The 21,782-nt window shown below is 45.6% G+C and overlaps 1 protein-coding gene across 6 annotated transcripts in view; it reads right to left on the bottom strand.

Annotated features, from left to right (window-relative positions):
- Positions 1-20,771, bottom strand: part of ADAMTS9 (ADAM metallopeptidase with thrombospondin type 1 motif 9) — a 165,667-nt gene extending 144,896 nt beyond the window's left edge. For 3 of the 6 annotated variants that reach the window (XM_070574771.1, XM_070574768.1, XM_070574769.1), the window contains exons 1-3: positions 20,203-20,701; positions 19,211-19,611; positions 14,016-14,178 (exon numbers count right to left, since the gene is read on the bottom strand). In XM_070574771.1, the coding sequence (XP_070430872.1) occupies positions 14,016-14,178; positions 19,211-19,611; positions 20,203-20,317 (679 nt within the window). In that variant the 5' untranslated portion in view covers positions 20,318-20,701. Of the gene's footprint in view, positions 1-14,015; positions 14,179-19,210; positions 19,612-20,202 lie in introns of all 6 variants that reach the window. The other 3 variants (XM_070574766.1, XM_070574772.1, XM_070574770.1) reach the window with 2 other exon arrangements.
- Positions 20,772-21,782: the final 1,011 nt, after the last annotated feature.

The following is a 21,782-nucleotide window of genomic DNA, read 5'->3' as shown; positions in this document are numbered from 1 at the left end:
TCGAAAGGGTAGGAACGAGAATTCACCAAGGTTTCATCTCTTTCTAAAGGCTCCTCAATTGGCTAGCTTTAAAAACAACAACAAATCCCTGAATCCTCTTTAGGATCACGTCCCTAAACCCACTTTCTCTGTGAGCTTTGGGGGAAAAGTACCATGCCCACGTCTAGTAGCGCTCCCTGCACAGCACTGACAGGAAATGCGGGCAAAGGGCAGCAGTGGAAGAGACTTTGCAGACATGCTTTTTGGTTGGCCAGAACCTTTAGAAACAATATTTCCCCACGAGTAGTTTACGGAACATTAGTCCCAGAAGGTATTTCCAAAAACAAATCAAGTAGGTTTGCAAAACACTTTACACAGTATTCATATCTGGGACTTTCTCCATGCATATTAGCATTTTAAGAGCCCTGAGAAGTCTTGCAGGAAAGAAGCCAGCTTACATTTGTTTAACTACGGAACTGGGACACTTACGGGATCTTGGCTAGCTTATGGGGCAGATGATGGGGACTGAGCCATTCCTGAAAATAGAAGGAGATGGAGAAGAGTGTATTGATGGGCTTTCCTCTCAGGGAGGGGAGGAGATGTCATTGGAAGAAAACAACTGAGAAGCTTCTTGCAGTTCAAGGGGCTGTGGCGGGTGGTGGAGGCATGTCTGAGGGTCACACTGTCTTCTAAGGGGTGGGCGCCTCCAGCGAAGTGGGGAGTTAAATTTGCTGTCTCAGGTACGCAAGCTTGGGCACCACTCCCAAAGGTCCTGCCCCACCCTTCCTCATTCACCATCCTGCAGCTCCTTCACCTAGAGGCAGTAACAACAACAACGACCACCACCATGATAATACTGGCTAAGGTTTGCTGAATGCTTTCCTCTGCGGCAGGCACTCTTCTAAACACCTTATGTGGATTAACCTGATTATTCTTCACAGCAACCAGATATGGTAGGGACTATTATCTCTATTTCATAAAGGAAGAAACCGAGGCACACTGGAAATAACATGAGAAAATATTTAAAGAATATCTATTTGAGGGGCTGGCCTGGTGGCACAGCGGTTAAGTGCGCACATTTCGCTTCAGCAGCCCAGGATTCACCAGTTCGGGTCCCAGGTGCCGACATGGCACCACTTGGCAAAAGCCATGCTGTGGTAGGCATCCCACATATAAAGTAGAGGAAGATGGGCATGGATGTTAGCTCAGGGCTAGCCTTCCTCAGCAAAAAGAGGAGGACTGGAAGCAGTTAGCTCAAGGCTAATATTCCTCAAAAAAAAAAAAAAAAAGAATATCTATTTGAAATAGTATAAAGTGATGAACATACTCAGGCCCGTATTTTACTAAAAGACTGGTTGGTTTTGCTATTAACTTCTCAAAAAACACTCTTCGGAAAATGCTAGTTTTGACTCATGCCATCTCTTAGCAGCAAGGGGAGACTGGTCTTTCTGGGGGCATTGGTGCCAGCAGCCACAGTCATCCTGCACCATCTGTGGTCTGCTCTCAGTGGCCCCCTCTCAGGCCGTTTGTGACATGGTTTGGGATTTCTAGCACTCTCCACCAGAAATAAAATGGAAGTTTAGAATTCCTAGTAGCCACATTACAAAAGTAAAAAGAAACAGTTGAAATTAACTTTAACAATGTATTCTATTTAATCCAATATATCCAAAATATTATCACGTCAACAGGTAGCACTTGCCACATTTCAAGGGCTCAGGAGCCACATGAGGCTACTGGCTTCTGTAGAGGGTGGTACAATTTAGGCCTTAAGTGTTTGCAAAGTGAATACAGGAGGCTGTGTGATGTGGTCGACAAGAGTTTGGGCTTGGGAGTCAGAGAGATCCGAGTTCAAATCTCAGCTTCTCGGAATTCAATCTGTGTGACCTGGGCAAGTCACTGACGCCCTTTGGGTCTCAGTTTTCTCATCTGTGAAATGGAGCGAATAACTGTTCCTCCCTCACAGGGTAGTGAGGAGGGATAAATGACCTAACATACAGAAAGTGCTGAACAAGGCCTGGGGCATAGTGAGTACTCCAGGGAGATGGGCTATGGGGACTCCTTACTGAGGATGAGCACCCTTTTAAGGTTGCTGGAATGAGTGGCTCCAGGGCTTGCTGCTATCTGACTGTTTCATTGCAGCTAGTGGGTGGGCTGAGGCTGCCTGTGATGCCTGTGGTGGGTCTCGGTATCATTCCCAGATCAGAGATTAAAGAGCAGTTGGGCTGGAGCTCTTTAAAAAGGCTTCTAAGCAACTCCTAGGGAGCATATCTCCCACATTCCTTTGAGACACAAGTCTCCCAGTTGACACACAGCTGAGGACTAGTTTATATACCACGGCCAGCAGTACAAACCCTTTCTCCTCCTGACGTCCATGTTCCAGTGGCCATGGAAATGAGCGGTCGCAGGAGCATGCTGTACTCTGATTGCAGGTGGAACTCACCAGCAACCCTCCCAACTACAGGCCACCTTTCCCCAGCACCCTGGCCCAGCTCAGATAGCTGCTGTATATTCAGCTCTTGCTGTGACAATTTTATTCCTTAAAAAAATTAAAAGCCTAATATCTTTCTCTATAGCCTTGCTAAAACTTAAACGATCCCACTAGTTTATTCTTAATTATCCTTATACTTAAAATAAATCCAGCGACACGCCCAAAACCTTATTCGAGTTGCACTTTTGAGCATCCTCTTTCTAGGCACCACCCACACACAGCTTTTCCTTGATTTGCAGTCTAGAAAGAACACAGAACTGGGAAGTAAGAGGCCTGTGTTTGGGGCCCACTTTTCCATTTGCCCCAGCTCCAAGATTACAAATCCCTTCGCCATTCTGAGCCTTGATCTTCCTATCCATAGAGAGAGAGACTGGAATAAAAGCTCTCTCTAAAGTTTCTTCTAGTATTAAAAATTTATGGACTCATATTTTATAAGATAAACATAAATAATGCTGAACAATGAAGTCCTGAGATTCCAAAAGGGCAACACCCAACAGAGTATCCTCTCTCAGCCACTGTCACTCTTAGAGCAGGTATCAGAGAAATAACCAAACAGTAGGTAGGGTGGGTGGGGAGAAGGAGACAGAATAACCAACAGACAGACCAACAGAAAATAAGCGGGCTATAGATGATGTTAAAGAATACCAAGGGAGGTACAGTATATGAATCTCTATCACTTATTGTGAAGTTTTTATTTTGGACCTGCTAAAACAGATTATAGTTTCTGAAAACCACTTCCATTCGCTCTGACTTGCTACAATGGAATAGCATCAAATGTGAAGATTAGGAAATTGACCCAAAAGAAAAAAAAAACAGCACATAATCAAATATACCTTTGGAAAACGCTTAAGTTGCCCACAAAGCACAGAATAGGAATTGTGGGGAATAATGGAGTCATGTCACCCATTCCTCGTCCCCCAGGAGCATGTGGTCACACAGGGCTGACTCTCACACTACTAACTTCTTCTGTGTCTGCCTGTGTCTCCCTTCAGGTTTTCCCTGTCTTTCTCTCCTGTGTGCACACATATGCAAAAGAACATAGCTGCATTCTTAGGTATCCAGGGCTTCCTTTGTAACTGTTTTCATCCGGGAGCCAAGTGAACATACTCCCATCATGAAGCACACTGGCTTGAAATTGAAAGTTGTGTTTCTGGAAACCAATTAGATATAAAAACAACAGGATGTCTTTTCTGTTGGCACAGACAATGTCTTTGAATAACAACTCTTAAATAAGCTTTTCCTAGTCCATCTCTCTGCACCTGCGTCTTGGACAAAAACTATCCTGCGTTCTCCACTACGCTTTCCCACAGTGTAGTCCTGTGACAGCATGAAATCTATGGTGCGTGCATGAAGTGTGTGCAACAAAATAAGGAAGCCATGTATGAAATAAGTGTCTGTAAATGAAGACAATGAAAAAGATAAGCCACAGTCTCAGGGAAAATATTTGCAAACTACATATCTGATAAAAGGTTTACATCCAGAATACATAAAGAACTCTCAAACTTCAATAATAAGAAAACAAACATTTCAGTTTTTTTTAAAAAAAAAAGGCAAAATATTTGAACAGATTCTTCACCAAAGAAGATATATGAACGGCAAAAAAGCAAATGAAGAGATGCTCACCATCGTTAGTCATTAGGGGAAGGCAAATTCAAACTATGACGAGAAACCACTATTAGAATGGCTAAAATTAAGAAACAAAAACAAAAAGGAATATTGGCAATACCAAGTGCTAGTGAGGATACAGTGGAAGTGGAACTCTTATACCCTGCTGGTGGGACTGCAAAATGGTACAGTCATTTTGAAAAATAGATGAGTAGTTTCTTATAAAGATATACATACACTTACCATATAACCCAGCAATTTCACTCGTAGGTATTTACCCAACTGAAATGAAAACATACATTCACCCAAAAACCTGTATACAAATGTTTATAGTGGTTTTGTTTATAATTGCCAAAAACTTTGTCCCTAACTGGGTAAGGGATAAACAAACTATGGTATACCCATGCAATGGAACACTACTAGGCAATAAAAAAGGGTGAATAACTGGTACACACAACAACGTGGGTGAACCTCAAATGCACTAGGCTTAATGATTCTATTTATATGACACCCCAGAAAAGGCCAAACTATGAAGACAGAAAACAGAGGGTTGACTACAAAGGACGCCAGGAATTATTCTGTATCTTGATTGTGATGATATTTACACAACTGTATACATTTCCCAAAACTTGCAGAATTGTACACGAGAAAGGATGACTGTTACTGCATGTAAGTTATACCTTAATAGGAAATGGGAAGAAAATGCTAGAAAATATTAGCGGAAAATAAAAAGCTTTGTAAACAAATAAGATAATTCTTAGCAGTAAAATTCTGAGGCCAATCACTTCAACTTGAACTGTTTCCACACACCGCAGGCCAACAGCCCACGCTAATTCCAACGTTATACGAGAGAGGGGATCAATAAAAAAGGAAGCATTTTGCCAACATTTGCCTCTCATTTGATTTTGCTCCTTCTCAGAGCCCACCACCCACATGAACACAAACCGGCACATCTTGCATCTTCTCACACTTCTTTTTGTGATGTTCAGAATGCTTCCTCTTTATTAATGATTTTCAGTTGTACAGAACAACCATGCAGAAGTCTAGTTTAGACATAAGCTGACTTTGGTTACCCTGAAACGGCTACAGTAATGATTCTGTAATGATCTGATTATCATAAAAAAACCTAAACCTCAATTGCATGATAAAATAGCCCTTATTAAACGAATGGGTTTATTCCCTCAAATGAAGAGAATGGAGAAATTCTACAGTGTCTTACTCAAAAAGACAGTACCCTCAGGTGAAGGGGCCCAGGGCCCTCAGATTAACTGCAAATGCCTCCTGCCTCTGTCAGCCTGACCGCAGTCCCCTTCTCCAGAAGAGACGTGCATCTTAACCCGTGACAGGGGCTTCCTGCGGAGATGAACAAATGAGCAAGTATCTGTGTGAAAATGGTTTTGTGAAGGAAAGTGACTTGAACAACCAAGATCTGATGACAGGAGACAGGGAAATGCCCCGATCTGGGGCTGAAGGTGAAGCAGGCAGCCCTCAGGCTGCCTCTGGATCCAGAAGTTTACCGAAAGGGCTCACGAGAGGAGCAGGAAACCATGTCAGACATCAATGAACCCTAATTTCAGGTCCACAACGAATTTGCCCTTTTACATTCCCAGCCGCAAACTGGCTCTTCTGGGCTTCAAAACAGAGGCAAGTAAAATTCTTGACTGGTAGAAAAGGGAGTCTCAGTAAATACTGTAAACTGAGGATCTTTCTATTGGTAGGTTAAAAAAGAGAGGGCTATCAAGGTACTCCTGACAAAGTGTCAAAAACCCACTTAACCACACTGCCTTTTGTGCTCAACGAAATTACTCCAAGCGGCTCCATTCCCTGTGGCTTTGTTCTTGGTACCTGCTCTGGGTTTGGGGGCTGGGCCTGCTCTTTCAAATTATTGCAAATGCAGCCTGACCTTATGATGATAAAGATGAATCAAAGAGTAAAAGAAGTGGAAAGGAAGACACTAAATGGAGGGAAAACTAAAACTAGAAAGAAAACAGTAATTTAAACAACATTGACAACAACAAAGTGGAAATTTACTTAACATTCATCACAACCAATTGCAATAGATGGACCTTGTTTAGATCACAAGCTGAACAAATAGGCTGTAAAAAAGGCATCTGGGGGACAATTAGGAAAATATTAATATAGGGGCTGTTTAGGTGATATGGAGAAATTATTGTTGATTTTGCTCATCATGATAAATAATGTTACAGTTGTGTTAGAAAACATCCTATTTTCCAGAGATGTATATTGGAATATTTAGAAAGGAAATGTCATGATACCTGGGTTTACTTTAAATTACTCCAGCAAAATGAAAAAGAAGAAGCCATGTGGAAAAACCCTTGTCGTTGTAAAATGTAGATGGTATGTATACAGTGGTTCATTTTACCATTGCCTATACTTTTATGTGGGTTTGAAGATGCTCATAATAAAATGTCTTTTTTTTTTGAGGAAGATTAGCCCTGAGCTAACGCTGCCAATCCTCCTCTTTTTGCTGAGGAAGACTGGCCCTGAGCTAACATCCGTGCCCATCTTCCTCTACTTTATATGTGGGATGCCTACCACAGCATGGCTGCCAAGCGGTGCCATGTCTGCACCCCGGATCCGAACCGGTGAACTCCTGGCCACCGAAGCAGAACGTGTGCACTTAACCGCTGCGCCACTGGGCTGGCCCTAAAATGTCTTTTAATAAACAAGATGAAATTTTTTTAAAAAGTAAATGGATAAATGAGAACAAATGAAAGAAGAAACAGTTCCTTATCAGAAGTATCTTTTTTACTATCCTTTAATGATTTCATTGGAGTATTGCACTATTAATACCAACGTTAAAAAAAAGAAAAGGAATATTTTTATATAAATGCCACAAAGAAGATAAAGCTGAGGAAAGCAGCTCAAGAGCTCAGTTATTTAAAACAATAATTTTCTAATAATTTACAAAGGATTTTAGAGGTCATTGCTTATACTGACTGTTTATTAGCCATAAAGTCATTGAAGAACATGAAAAAGAGAAAAAGTGTATAAAGACTGATGAGGAACAAAAAAAAGGTAAATGAAAAGAAATTAAACCAAAACAATAAACCTCAAATGGCAGACACTATCCTTAAAGATTCAGCTCAGTCCTGGCTTGGAGAGCCAGCTGTTCCCCTTACACACTGTGGACAACAGCGTTCACATCTCTGAGTACAGTTTTCTCATCTGTAAAATGGGAATAATTGGGGCATCTTCCTCCCAGGGAGCTGGTCTAGGAGTAAATGAAATAACTCAGAATGTGCTTTCACATCGTTGCCTGTTATGTTCACAAGCTGAAAGCCTAAGGGGAAAGGATCTGAGGGTATAAAGTGTGTGGGAAAATGGAGGTGGGCTGGCTTCTCGCAGAAATCACTAATTAGCCAACAATTGCTGATCTGCTTGGGCCCAGGCAGGACAGTGAGGTCAGCCAAAGCTGCTGTCACTGCCTGGAACCCTCGAGCTGTCCCAGAATTGTTTACTTAAAGCGCCCCTCAGAAGTCTGCTCCTCAGCTCTGTCTCTCACTCCATTTGGGCCCAACTCTCAGGGCGGCTAATCTAATCAGCTAATCTATGCTAAATTATTAATGGGATCCCAGAGGTTAATGTGTAACAAGTATACACTCCAACAGAGGCACGCTGGAGACACGGAGGCCTCGGTGAGTCATTAGAGTCTTGGTGGGAATTCCGGGCACCAGGCAGCCCTCCTCAAATTAAATCAAATTCTAGGAAGGCATTTGAAAAATCCTGCCAGCAAAAGTAATTCGTATATGAATGCGATCAAATCAACAAAGGGACAGGTCAAAAAAAGGATTGTGGAAAACAGGATGTTGATGAGCTTTGTGACCTTGGGCAAGTCAACCTTATGGACTTCTCTGTGTCTGTTTTCCCATCTGCAAAATTAAGGTTGAGACAAGGATTAAAATATATAATCCATGTAAAGCACTTGGAACAGCGCCTGCCACTCAATACACACTCAGCAAACGTCAGCCATTGTCAGGATCATTTAGGGATTGGATTAGATGGAGGTCAAAGAAGATACTCTGAAAGCTTGTAAGTAAAAAAGGATTTTCTAGATGGCAGCTTCCATTTGTGTTTTCAGTGTAGTTTGGCCCACAGGGTAACATACTTGAATCAGATCTAGGTTCAAGTGTCAGGCCCACTTCCTATTAGCTGTGTAGCTTTGGACAAGTGGCTCAGCCTCTCTGAGCTGTAATTTTCTCAAGTCTAAAATAAGGATAATAATATCCTATCCTATAATACCTATCCTATAATAATACCTTGATGAACGGATTACATTTGATAATGTATGGAAAGTGTGTAGCTCAGTATACCTCTATGCATCTAAGAAGAGGCCAACAAATGACAGCTTTAATTGTCATCTTGTATGTTCCAGCTTTTACGATGGCACCCTTGGGAGCCCAACCAAGAAGTGACAGTACGTTCTAATAAGGGTGATGGATAGAGTCTCCAGTGCCTAATAGAGAATCAGCCATAGTAATCCTGCAGTCAGTCCACCAGGAAGAAAACAACTTAGCTGGGTTGAGATGGAGCCTCAGCTTTGACCAGCCGCAGTGTCCCAAAGAAGGAGTCACAAGGCAGGATTTTTACCTGTCTGGTTTTTGAAACTGTCCCATTCCAAAAAAAAAAAATAAATAAGCATGGGATCTTGGCTTGGCTGTTGGTCCCTGGTGACAAGCCCCATGGGGCTATAAAATAACCACAGGCCACTTCTTTTAACTGTATTTTCTGATTATAAAACTATTATAGAATCATGGCAAAAAATATAAGAATATAAAGTAAAAAGGTAAGGATTGCCTATGTTCTTGACAACCAGAAATAATCCCTGCTAATGTTTTCAAGCACGTTGCTTCAGATTTTTTCTTTACACACACATATGCACCCCACACACTTTGTCATTTATTAAAAATGAGTTCCTACCATACATACCAGTTCATTGCCTGCTTGTTTAGTTTATATATATTGCCATGTTTGCTAACATAAATCTCTGCCATCATTTTTAATGGCTGCATAATACTCCACCAAATGCATACCCCATAAGTTATTGATCTATCCTCCAACTGTTGAGCACTTAGGTTGTTTCCAGCCTTTTGCTATAATAAACAACACTGAATATTAGTAATAATAAACAAACTGAGTATATTAGTAATATATTAATACAATTATTAATATACTAATATACTAATAGTATACTAATTAATAATATACTAACATAAATATTAATATTATTAGTAACACTGAGTTTATTAGTAATAAACAAAATGAGCATTCTCACATAAACACCTTTACACAACTGTTCAATTACTTCCTTATAAGCAGTACTGATGCGTCAATGAGTATATAATTCTTAAATCCCTTAAGAAACAAAAATCAGCTGGCCTTGCTAAGATGGGAGGGTCAGAAAAACATTTTGGTAACAGAAAAACATTGTCTTTTAGGCCCAGGCAAACAAAACAGCCTTCTGTTGGCCTTCTCCCCTGGCTTTCTCTCACTCACCTACCAGGAAGCACATCTATCTCACTGATAAGAACCACTAATCCTCTTGTGCAAAATTCAGGGTCAAATAGTGTGTGTGAGACAGAACTTGGGGTTTCATCTGGAAATGCAATGTGAAGGGTCAGCAGGAAGTGGCTTGTAGAAAACAAACTGTCCTGAATGGCTCCCATGAGCCTGCCACTCGGCCCCCTGGGGTGTGGCAGGCAGGCAGCTCAACCACCTTTACTGCGGACCCACTGTGCAGGGGACACGGTAGTCACAAGGGCCTACCATAGGAAAGAGAAGATTTCCCACACCCCATCCTGAATCCTGAGGAACTTACAAACAGGATGAAAATCACAAATAAAGGCAGACACACTCAAGTGGCCCAAATGTATACACATAGATGTAACCAATGATGGTGAAACAGAGATGTTCCTGGAAGGGCAGCCACTGGGCCAAGAGGAACTTGTGAGAAATAAAATTTTTAAATGCTGCATGGGATACAGAGGAAACAAGCAGACAGAAAGGGCTCCCAGCCCTGCCACTTGCTGGCAGGGTGACCTTGGGCAAGTACCATAAGCCCTTCACGACCAGCTTCCCAGAAGCTCTAAGCTGAATCACAGGAACCCGATTAGCTTTGGGTTTTGGTATTTTGAGTTTTCCTTCCCATGCTATGGTGTTTTAAATTTTATTTTCATGATTTTTTTTTTTAATCTACCATTCAGGGATTGTTTACTATCTGCTAAACACTGTCCTGGGAGCTTTCATTATTTCATACTCATTTGGTCCTGACGATACCCTTGGAAGGGTTGTATTATTCTCGCTTTATGCTCTCAAATGTGCCTAAGGTCACACAACTCACTGGAATAAGGATGGTTCCTGGTTTTAGCCTCACAGCATGGAAGAGCTACTCAACAAATACTTTATGGCTGAATAAATAAAGACGCACATGAATGAATGAAGTTGTAGACTCCTTGCTTAACTCACAAAGTTCTCACTATATCAGAATCCTTTTATCAGATTCCTTCTATATGTATTTTTTGTCTTTTTTTTTAATTCTTCTCCCCAAAGTCCCCCAGTACATACCTGTATATTCTAGTTGTGAGTGCCTCTGGTTGTGCTATGTGGGACGCCACCTCAGCATGGCTTGATGAGCAGTGTCATGTCCGCGCCCAGGATTTGAACCAGCGAAACCCTGGGCCGGTGAAGCGGAGTGCACTAACTTAACCACTGGGCCACGGGGCCAGCTCCTACACATGTCTTTTTAATATGTTATCTCAGAATCTTTTTTTGAAAATTAGACATACATCAAGATGCAGAAATGAGCAAGACTTAGATTCCATCTGAGGGCAGCACTCACTGTAACAGCCACACTGCCCTGTCCTGGGCAGACTCCCATCATCCAGCAACTAAAGGGTTAGACCCAGCTCAGCCACAGGCTTCCAGGGGTCTGCTCCAAGGCTTGGGCTATCTTCAATTCTGATGGGTTCGTGTTGAATATATAGGGTATCACTCCTGGAAATAAGTAACTTAACATCCCACACTTCAGTTTGCTCATCTGTACAGAATTAATCTGTTAGCTTAGTGCTGACCACCAAGGTTTCTTCTAGCTCAAATATTCTATCATCCTATGAGAAGACATAGAAGGCATTGATGGAAAAAGCCAGGTCCAGGGCAATGCAAGCAGCAAGCGACGGACAGTGGCTACTGCCTTAAATCCAACTTTCGCAGGGACGCTCACATTTAGCTGAACTTCTGAATCACTTGGAGCACTTAGTAAACCCACTGATTCTTGCTCCATCTCACTTGCCTGGGAAAGGGGTTTGTTTGTTTGTTTTTTTAAAGAATCTGCATTTGTATGAGGCTCCCAGGGTACTTCTAAAGTTTACTCTGGTTACCAACCACTGCTCTGGGGCGGGGCCAGGGGTGGGAATCCCTGAAGTTGAAGGGATTGATATTCTGCAGAGAAAATATTTTCCTCTCTGGCCAGAGGGACTTCTCCCACCCCCAACCTACTTTCACTCCCTGTGCAAAGGCTACCTGGTCTTGGAGGTTTCCGTGACCTGCTGCTTCGTCCCTCTAATGGCTGCTGGTGAATTGTGCCATATTCCAAAGTTCTTTCCAACTGTTTTGAGCCTCCTGCATCTGAATTCAAAGAAGGGGTGCAGAAGCAGCTGGAAGAGAGAAACCAGAAGGGCATAGTCCAGCAGCAACCTTCGGAAGAGCCAATCAAAACTGCTGGGCTCCTAATTCATCACACGGGATGAAAGAACGGCCCGCCATATTGGTCATTGGAAAGCAAAAACCAGAAGGAAAACTAAAAGTTGATATTGGTGATTTGAAAGGAGGTACATAAAGGCCCAATACCAACAATGACTAAAAGCCAAATAAACTTTTTTGAAAAATTAAGGCATCTTCCATTGTCCTCAACCTTCACCTTATCAGATTTCCTCTTCTTTGTGTTTTTAACAGGACTTGACAATGACTAGTTCTCCAGCCCAGAAAATCAAATGTCCATCGACTTGGGTAATTAATTTAAAAAGTGAATACTGAGGATTTTTAAATGATAGTCTTAAGTAAGACTTCTTGCTCTCTCTCTCTCTCACACCCAAATGCACACGCATATATGCATCATACCTGCACAGCGAAGATGGGTCATGGAATAAGACAGGCAGACATGGGTTGTCATTATGGACTAGGTGTGAGATCTTGGGTAAATTGCTTCATCTTTGAAAGCCTCACCTCCTTTACCAGGTACAATGGAGGGAAGAATGGTACTCATCTCACAGGGTTGTGGTAAGGATTACATGAAGTAGCATAGGTAAAGTGCTTTGCACAAGGTCAGTAGAGAATAGCACCATAATAATTAGTAGGGTTTTTTTTAAATGCTGGTTGGCAACCACTTTAGGGCAGAAGAACATCACAAAGTACCACAGTTCAATAAGTTAATCAATGAAAATATTATCTGAGTATCTTTTGAACATATATTAATAAGATGGAAGAGGAAAAATCACCTATTTCCTTTCTATCACATGCTATCTATATGTTTATATGGAGGTATAAAATACGCACTTGCTAATTCAAATCTGAGAAGTCAAGAAGTAAAGGTCAACATTCTTACTATCATTGTCAAAAAAAGGTGATAAATGTCTTGCCCTTACGGCAGCTGGCAGTTGGCACCGTGAATGCTGCTGGGACTATTGTTTCCGAGTACACTCCTCCCTCAGCTTCCCACCCCCTCCCCTTGGCTCATTAGAGAGTCTTACTCTCCAAAGAATATTTCGTATATATTCCATCCAGCCCTGGTGGTAAGAACATAGCACTGGACAGGATGAAGTCAAAAGATCAACAATGCGACACTCTTCAGCTTGGCCACTCCCAGGTTATCAGCAGCCGTCATTACCTTTGCTTAAAGGATTCACTGCAGAAATAATAATTCCAGGAGGGAAAGGACACCACACTGTCACCAGGAAAGAAGTGATATAGGTATGAGATGAAATGAACGATCCCTTTGGAAGCATTTTAGGAAACCCCCTGTTGCTCTTGAATTTTGGTCTTATTTGGAGATGCCAGAAAGACCCTGACAATTTATTTAAGGTGGAGAAGTAATTTTTAAAAGTAAAGAATGGGGAGAAGGACAAAGTTTTAGAAACAGGAAGTCCAAGAATAAAAAACAGTATTTTAACAAACATCCTAAAACACAGGGTCAAATGGAGGGATTTCTAATGATAAGCTATCATCAGGGAGAAAATAACCAGTCTTTAAAGACAGGGAAGGGCTGTTTCAAGACTGCAGATTGAGAAACAGAGACAACAGAAGCTTTCCAAGGTGCCCAGAATGACATATCTCCGTCCATGGCCAAACACGTCAGCATAAAGCCTCAAAGAATCTGGCCAGGATGGAAGGAAATCTAGTGATGGGCATATACAGATTTGACTGAAACCTGACAGTGCAACCTATAGTTCCATTCATATATTTTCCTGAAGGCATAGAATATTAGCTAAACTTAACCGGATAGGAAAATTCCAATAAACACACAGAAGTTTTTGTGAATTCCATTTGTAAGAATTTTTCATAACCCTATATGATAAAAAAAAAAAAAACCCAAATGAATAGAAAACACGAAGACACCAGGAGAACACAAGCAACTGCTGATGGAGGATGTGGGTATAACGGCCTCAAGACAGTACTAAAGCTTAATCCTAAAAATTAGCAACTTCAACAAAAGGTTTTGCCACATTAGCTGTGCAACCTTGGACCAGTTACTAAACCTCTCTTCAGCTTCCACGTTTGTACAATGGGGATATACCTACCTCACTCGAATACTGAATAAAAGACCACATATATAGCAGCATTTTGTAGACTGAAGGAACTACATGTCTGTAGAATGTCAATTAACCCATCTCACAGAGCTGGGATCTCGGCGTGAGCAAGAAGCAAATACCTGAGGTGTCACACACATGCCTTCCTGTTGAGGGCTCTCTGTGGGGGGTGCTGCGCCTATAGATAATGTGGGGTTTGTTTTGTTCCTCTTCATCTTCTTGTTCATCAATGGGCAGTAGTGGTTCAATAAAATAATCCCCATCATGGGACCGGAATGTGCCCAGCTGCAAATGAAGAGATGAGAGGCCGATTTAATATAACTCAGTCACTGGGAGAAAAAACAAGGAAACATTGCCAAGTAGAGACGGTACCATTTGATTCAATCTCTTTCCCACAAGGGCTGCTCAAACTGAAAATGCTGCTGACGTATTTGGAGAAGCAGTTTATTTTCACTCTCTGCCATACCCTTGCTTTGACGCTATTTTATTGCACCTGCTATCCAAATCTGTCTCTAAGAAATACTTCCACGCTGCTCAAGTTCTAATCATACCAACTCCGACAGGCTGTTGAAAGAGGTGTTTCTGTGGGTTAAGACAGCCTGGAAACTTAAGGACAAGTTTGAGCTCCACAGGGAAAAGCTGGCCCACGGAAGCCTGGTCATTGATTCTAATTCAGGAAGCGTGAGTTGACCACAAGGCACTCAAAGTGGTGCTGCCTGTGACATTGGCATATGAGTCTCTCCCCACTCCTTCCTTTTGCAATAGGGCGCCATATGATACAAGACTTTGGAGTCAGGCTGCCCCAGGTTCCACTTCCAGCGCCACGACTTACCCACCCACCTTGGGTACGATCTTTAACTGCTCTGAGCTTCAGCTTCCTCATTGTCAATTGGGGATAAAAGTACTTACTGTAAAGAGTTTTTGTGAAGATTAAATGAGATAATGCATATAAAGTGCTTAGCAAAGCGACATCTTGGAAAGGCTTACAACATATTAGTGGCGCTGGTGTTGCTACTGTTAGCCTCTAACCACCAGCATCCAGTTTGCTTTCGCCATTCATTCTATGCACCTTGAAAGGGGTAACTCCTCCTCCCCTTCCCACATAGCCACAGAATTTGTAAATGATAAATGATGGCTCCAGGTTGAACCACTCAAACCACACATTACAAGAACACTGAAAAGTTCTCCACACCACGCCGGTGGGCAGTGTTTAAAGGAAGAAATCAAGTTGATCCTCCATTCTTCCTTTTCCCCACACTGGAAAAGAAAAGGCAGAGGCCTTTTACTTTCCCCTGGACACACGGGAAATGACTGTCCTTGAAAGTCAGCAGCAGCATCCAGGAATTGGTTAGAAATTCAAATAATCACCTTCCACTCCAAATCACATCTACTGAATCCAAATCTTTAGGGGTAGGGCCCAGGAACTGGAATTTTAATGAGTACTCCAGGGAATTCTTATGTAGGATAAGGTCTGCGAAGCACTAGGTTGCGACACTGAGGTTCCCAAACCCAGCTGAGCATCAAAATTGCCTGGGAAGTTCAGTTAAAATTTTAGATTTATGGCATTACCCCATCTCTGCAGATTCAGAATTTCCAGGGGTGAGGTCTAGAATCTATTTTTAAAAAGCTCCCCACGTGATTCATGAGCCACTGGCTAAAAGAGAGGATAGCGCTGGTGTGGTCAGACTAAGACACGGAGTAGTTGGTTCCAGAGAAGTGATTTAACAAATTTATTCTCACCCAAGCACTTTGCCCTGTTTTCAATATACAACTCGGGTGCTCTCTAATCACAGAGCAGAAGCTGACCACATCATGTGAGACCTACTGGAGACAGGCCATAGATACTGGGAAAGAACCTGGAGCTCATCTGGTGAAGATCTGGCACCTCTGACTGGTAAAAGGGGAAACCAAGGCCCAGATGGAGGCAGTGACTTGTCCAAAGTCCCCCTCCAGAGACCCGGAAGCAGCTGAATAGGGGCAGTGCTGAGTCTCGAACTCAGGTGTCCTGGCTTTAGTCCAATGCCTTTTTAAAAAAGAACTCTGATCTTCTCTTGAGGAACACAGACTCAGTCTCTGGCCTGTGGTTAAAAGCATGGCTCAGAGAGAACGAGTGGGAACCCCAACTCTGTCACTCACTAGGTGTGAGACCTTCAGCAAGTCTCGAACTCTCTACGCCTCTGTGCCCTTATTTGCAAAATGAGTTGTTTTGAGCATTAGGTTGTGGGGAGGATTTGGGTGAGATAATGCATACATAAAGTACTTATTATAGTCACAGGCATATAATAAGAGTTCAGTAAATGGTATCTATATGAAGTCAAATTAATTTTGTTTTCAGTTCACAAAACAGCTGCTTGATTGAAAAGCAGTCGTTTCCTGGTTAAGGTGACCATTTATTCAAACATACGTACTAAGGTATCTACCATATCCAAGGCTCAAATATGGGAGAGAAATGAATTGATGCTGAGCCTCCTGCCAAGGAGAAAAGGATAGAACATGGGTACCAAGAACTATAATAACAAGGGAGAGCATGCCAAGCATCATACGAGATACAGATAAGTGTCTACGAAGGTGGAGAGAGACAGAAAGGACAGCAGCCTGAAGGACTAGGAAGAGGTTTCCTGGGGAAGAAGATATGTAAGTTACTCTTTAAAAGAGGGTATGATCTGAGCATGTGAAGCTGGGTGAGATGACCAAGTAAATTCAAAGGCCCAAAGGCAAAGAGATAGGACTAGAATGGAAGGAAAATTCAGAGACAGAAGCAAAAGCAGATTGCAAGAAATACAGGATTTGTGGAGAAAAGCTTGAGAGATGGGAATGGATTTGCGGATGTGAGAGAGGTGAGAAGGTAGATTCTAAATGATCTGAAGTGTGTGATGAAGGAATTTCTAGTTGTCCACTAGGCAATGGGGAGCTATGCAAAGTAAGCAAATAGGGTACCAAGGAGATCTTGCTCCTAGTCATCACTGATCTGTTAGTGGTGTGTGGCAGCGATTAGAGAGAAAAGACTGAAGAAGCACCTAGATGGAAATATTTCTTAGACATCAGTCCTAAGGAGAGAGGGGGAGAGAAGCAGAGAAGGCTAGAATTAGGGTAGGGATGTACAGAAGAGGCGAGAGACATATCTGAGATGGAATTAAGGGAAACTGATAACTGGCTGGTGTGGGGTCAGGGGAAGGGGACGGCTGGCATGGCCTTGTCTAAAGAGTGAAAGATTCCCTGGGTGGGCCACTGGAACATCATGATACTACTGCTACAGAAATGGTAAAGGTAAGTCTTGGGAGGAAAGACAAATTCCGGAAGGCAGGTAAAGGGACGAGGGTTTTAGAGCTAGACTAACCGCTTAAGATAGTAACAGCCAGCGCGCATATCCTTAAGATGTATGCCGACTCTTTTCTCTCCCAAAGACGCAGAGTGCAAATTAAACGCAATATAAATGGGGTTATCGTGGTGTAGGCGGTCCTTTCTGAAGTCCCGTCCCTCAGTTCCCAGAGTTACCACTGGCAGTCCCACGTGTGAGCTGCCACCTAAAATTGCCAATGGAAATTAAGGTCCTGCGCAGCAAAATATTTATACAACTGCAGGGGCCACTCAGCAGGGTGCGGAGGCGGGGATGGAGGAGGAGTAAAGGCTGTTTACAAACTTGACGTACACACGCAGCCCTACCCTTAAGGTTCTGGAATTGGGGGTTACCATGTCGGGATCTGGGGACGCTCTGATGCCCCGGGTTCTGAAGCCTGACTTATGAGCACCGGGGCCATAACCTTTCGAAGCACAGGATTCCTGCGCTCTGGCCCTAGATCTTGGGGCAGCGATGACTCACTGCAACAGCCCCTGCTCCTTCGCCAAACTGCCGTCTCCGCCCACCCCCAAACCACGTCCACAGAGCGCTGCGGCTCCGGGCGCTTTGCTGGGGGCTAAAGGGTCTCATCCCCCATCCCTGTATCCTAGCAGGCTAAACCTTCCCCCGCGCCCAGTCTTCAAGTTTGCCTCGCTCCCCACCGGACCTCTCCATTGAGCAGCCGAGATAGACGCGACATCTAGACGGGGTACTCTGGATCCACGAGCAGCGCGCGGACAAGGCAGCAGAGCGTCCGGGGTAAGTATCCTTGCTCCCACTTAGAAAAGGTGACAGCGGGGAGTGTGAGTGCTCAGGGGAAGAGAAAACGCATCACCGGGACGCAAGGCACACAGCGCCGTGCGTTGTAGGAGCCTGACCGGGGAAAGTTTCTGCGTCACACGCGCGTGGCAGAAACGCACGTCGCTTGGGAAAGTCAAGGACCACTCTCGCTTGGGCCAGAACTTTATAGTGGGTCCTCAAGTGTCATAGGAGAGGGCGGACGTCGTATAGGACCTACTGAAGGGCAGGTGGGGGTGGGGATGGGGGGAGGTAAGCAGCCGGTCGGGGTACCAGCTTGGATCCCCTGCTAAGTGCGTATTTTGCAGCGCAGGGAGGTGGCCGCCGCGCCCTCTCGCTTCCCTCTCTAGGGAAACGTGCACCGCAGGCTCCCTTTTCCAATTCTCTGGAACCCCTATGGGTGGAAACCCCAGAGGAACCGAAACCTCATCTGGGCAGCCTCCTCAAGCTCTCTCCCACCATTTCTGCTTCTCGGGGCCACCCCGCCAGCAGGGTGCAGAGTCGGACTGTGCCGCACCCCCCATTCCTAGTTTCCACCCTAATTCAAAGCGTCTAGCACAGGCTCCACCCTCTTCCCCGCCCCCAGAGCCCTCGGCCCACCCTTCCGTTCCTGGGACGGGACCTGTTCCCTGTCAATCCTGTTTAGCCTCAGGGTTCCTGGCGCGTGAAAAAAGGCCCTGAGAGAACATGGGGACTCTACGTTACGCACCGCCCTCCACGACACACAGAAGGAACTCCCCGTACCCGAGGCTGGGGATCCTCAGCCCACACCCCCATCTCAAGACGCGCCAATGAGGATTCGGGTCCTCCCTGCGCTCAGCTGCTCCGCTCCTGGGCGGCCGAGTTTGCTGCAAGGAAGGGCAACTCTCTCCGAGTTTGGAAACCGACTTCCAAGCCGCCTCTGGCGTTGGGCAACGCGCAGCTGAGCCGAGTTCTGACCCTAGAAAGCTCCGACACATCCAGAATCCCCTCGGGGCGGATGCGTGGGCTCCTCTGGAGTGTAAGCGCACGCAAGCGGCTAGCCACCCAAACCGCACGACGCAAACGAGTTTCTAGCTGACATTTAACGCCAGAGCGGAGGTTCGGCGCAGTGAGGGTCTTAGGCTAGAGAGCAATTAAGTCTTCCAGAAGCGAGTGAGAAGGCGGGAGGGGAGGAGAGGAGGGGGGCGCGCGCCCACTTACCATTCCTGAGCAGAGGCTGATGACTGCCGTGTGCTCGGACTTGGTATTGACATGGCCTTTGTAGAAACAGTGCTTGAGTTCCGCTTCCTCCTCGGAATAAAACTTTGTCTGGTTCACCCCAGGCGCCCCGAGGAGGGTGACAGTGAACAGTGGAGCGATAAATCCGGCATGGGCGGTGAGATTAAATAGAAACTGCTGGCCGAAGGCGGAGAGGCGGTAATGCGCCTGGGAGGAGGTAGAGGAGGAAGAGGAGGAGGCGAAGGCAGGCCAGGGGTCAGAGGCAGAGTTAATGCTCCGTCGCCTTCTTTTGAAGTGCACGTTCGTGGGAAAGGGTTCTCCGAGAGCGTTCACTCGGATGGGAGACGCGATTTCGTATTCGCTCAAGGTCTCTAATAATTTCACTGCAGAGAGAAGAGAGGCACATGAACCAATAATTCAATTTTCCGCAAGTTTTAATTTAAAATGAAGGTGGGGGCTTTGTCCTGAGTTATTTTCCAGAGCTTTTTGCCCATTCCAGTCAGTCCCTTCACCTTCAGTTATTGGACAAATATTTGTTGAACACCTACTGTGTGCCAGGAACTGCGCTAGGTGCCGAGGATACACGATTCCGAGCCAGACAATGAACAAGTCAAAATACATAAGATAAATTCAGATCCTGATAAATACCCTGAGTAAAATAGAACATGCCGCTATCTGGTGCCCCCAGTTACTAAGTAACTATAGTTTGGGGCATGGGAGTGGGGAAGGGGAAAGATCAGGCTAAAAGCAAAGTGTGTGTGTCGGGGGGTTGGGGGGACTAAATTCGTTCCACAGCGCCTCTCTCTAGAAATTGGCTGGGAATGACCTAAAGAAGGGAGAGACCGCAAAGCGGGAGATAATTCTTTCTAGGAAAAGGAAAAGAGGCCTCCGCTGCGGGGTGCCCGCTCCCGGGCGCGGAGGCTGGGGAGGTGGTGACAGGGGCAGAGGGGTGCCGGGGGCCGGAGCCTCGTTACCTTGCCTCGGGTGTATCCTGTCCTTGCGCACGGCCGCCGCGGCGTCTGGGCTCCCCATCTCGGCTAGGTCCCGCACCAGGAGCGTTAGCAGTGTGGCCCAGGATACAAACTGCATGGTGCTCCCCACCCCTCCCCCCGCTGCCCCCACCCCCCTCCCTCCTGCCCTCCTTGGCTGCGGCGGCGACGCGAGGCAGCGGCCGCGGAGAGCGCGCGGAGCCCAGCGCCCGCCGCCAACTTTTGACTTTAGGAGTCGCTGAGGGCTCGCCGCGAGGGTCCCGTCTGCGCTCGGCTGAGCAACGCCGCCGCCTGCCGAGAGCTGAGCCGCTCGGGCCGCAGGAGGAGAAGGAGGAGGAGGAGGAGGACTGGGGCTCGGCTGCTCGGCCGCATAATGTCCAGGGAGCGGGCCGGAGAAAGCGCGGAACGTGCGCTCCGAGGCGCGCCGGGCGCCCTGTGCTGGCGGGGATAGCGGAGCGGCTTCTTGAATGGGGGGCTGGGGGGCGGAGGCGGGGGGGCCGCGGGTCCTCCGCCGCTCAAATACCCCCGGTGCCCGCCTCTAGGAGGAGAGGGGAGGAGAAAGCGAAGCGAGCGGGACCGCCTCCTTCCAGACCGTGTCCCCTCCTCGGCCGGTGCAGGACTCCCAGCCGGCCTCCGGCTGCAGGAGGCGGAGGCCAGAGGCGCCGGGAGCGCCGGGGCAGCCGATCGCGGTCCCGCCACCTCGTGGAGACGGGCTTTGCTGAGTCTCCCTGCCCCGGAGAGAGAGCAGAGAAAGTTCTCTCCTTTTCCTGGCGCTCGCAGTCAGTCTCTGTCTCTCGTCTCTTCTCTTCTCTCTGCTGTCTCCCTTCCGAATCTCTTTTTTTCTCTTCTTCACCATGTCTTTCTATGCCGCTCGGTCACTGCGACCTTTTCTCTCCCTGTGGTCTCTTCCCCCTCTCCCACTGTGCCTCTCAGTATTTCCCTTATTTCTCTCTTTCCTTTTCTCTTTCTCTCTCCTTAGTACCCATCTCTTTGCATAAATCCTCACCTTCTGCTCTTTCCCCCACTTTATGAATTTCTGTCCCTGATTATCCCCTTCTTTTGGTTTCTTACAAGTGAAAGCGTCCCAGTGCAGGAGCGCCTTCCCTTTCTACAGTTTCTCACTGGGGACGAGATTTGGCATCTGAGCTCCACTCTCGATTTAACCGCACCAAGTCAAGAGTTTTAGAGATGGGGCTCTTAATCTTGTTGTTTGAGGTGTGTTTCAAACGCATGGTCTCCTGAAAATTTCGAAAAGCTTTTAAGCTGCTTTCCCCAACCACTGTCGCCATCCCGAAAGGGTCCGTAACATTCTGTAGGTGCCCGGTCCAAAAAAGGTTAAGAACTGTTCTGGGCAGCAAAAGGGGGCGGGGACTTCGGCACCCCAGACTGCCCCGGTTTAGGGGATAAGGGGCGGGGGAGCGGAGTGCGAAGGGAGAGTCGTGGACCCCAGAGGGGAGGCACCAGTCCCAGAAGGGACTTCTCAGTCACTTCCGCTTGCTTTTTGTCAGACAGATGCTTGGAGCGGCTCAAAGCTGGCGCTTCAAGCGACACCTACCTCCGCCTTG

The sequence above is a fragment of the Equus przewalskii genome, chromosome 15, assembly GCF_037783145.1.
Source record: "Equus przewalskii isolate Varuska chromosome 15, EquPr2, whole genome shotgun sequence".
Taxonomy (NCBI): Eukaryota; Metazoa; Chordata; class Mammalia; order Perissodactyla; family Equidae; genus Equus; species Equus przewalskii.
Note: the sequence above shows the minus strand (reverse complement) of the source record. Positions and strands in the feature narration are given on the sequence as shown.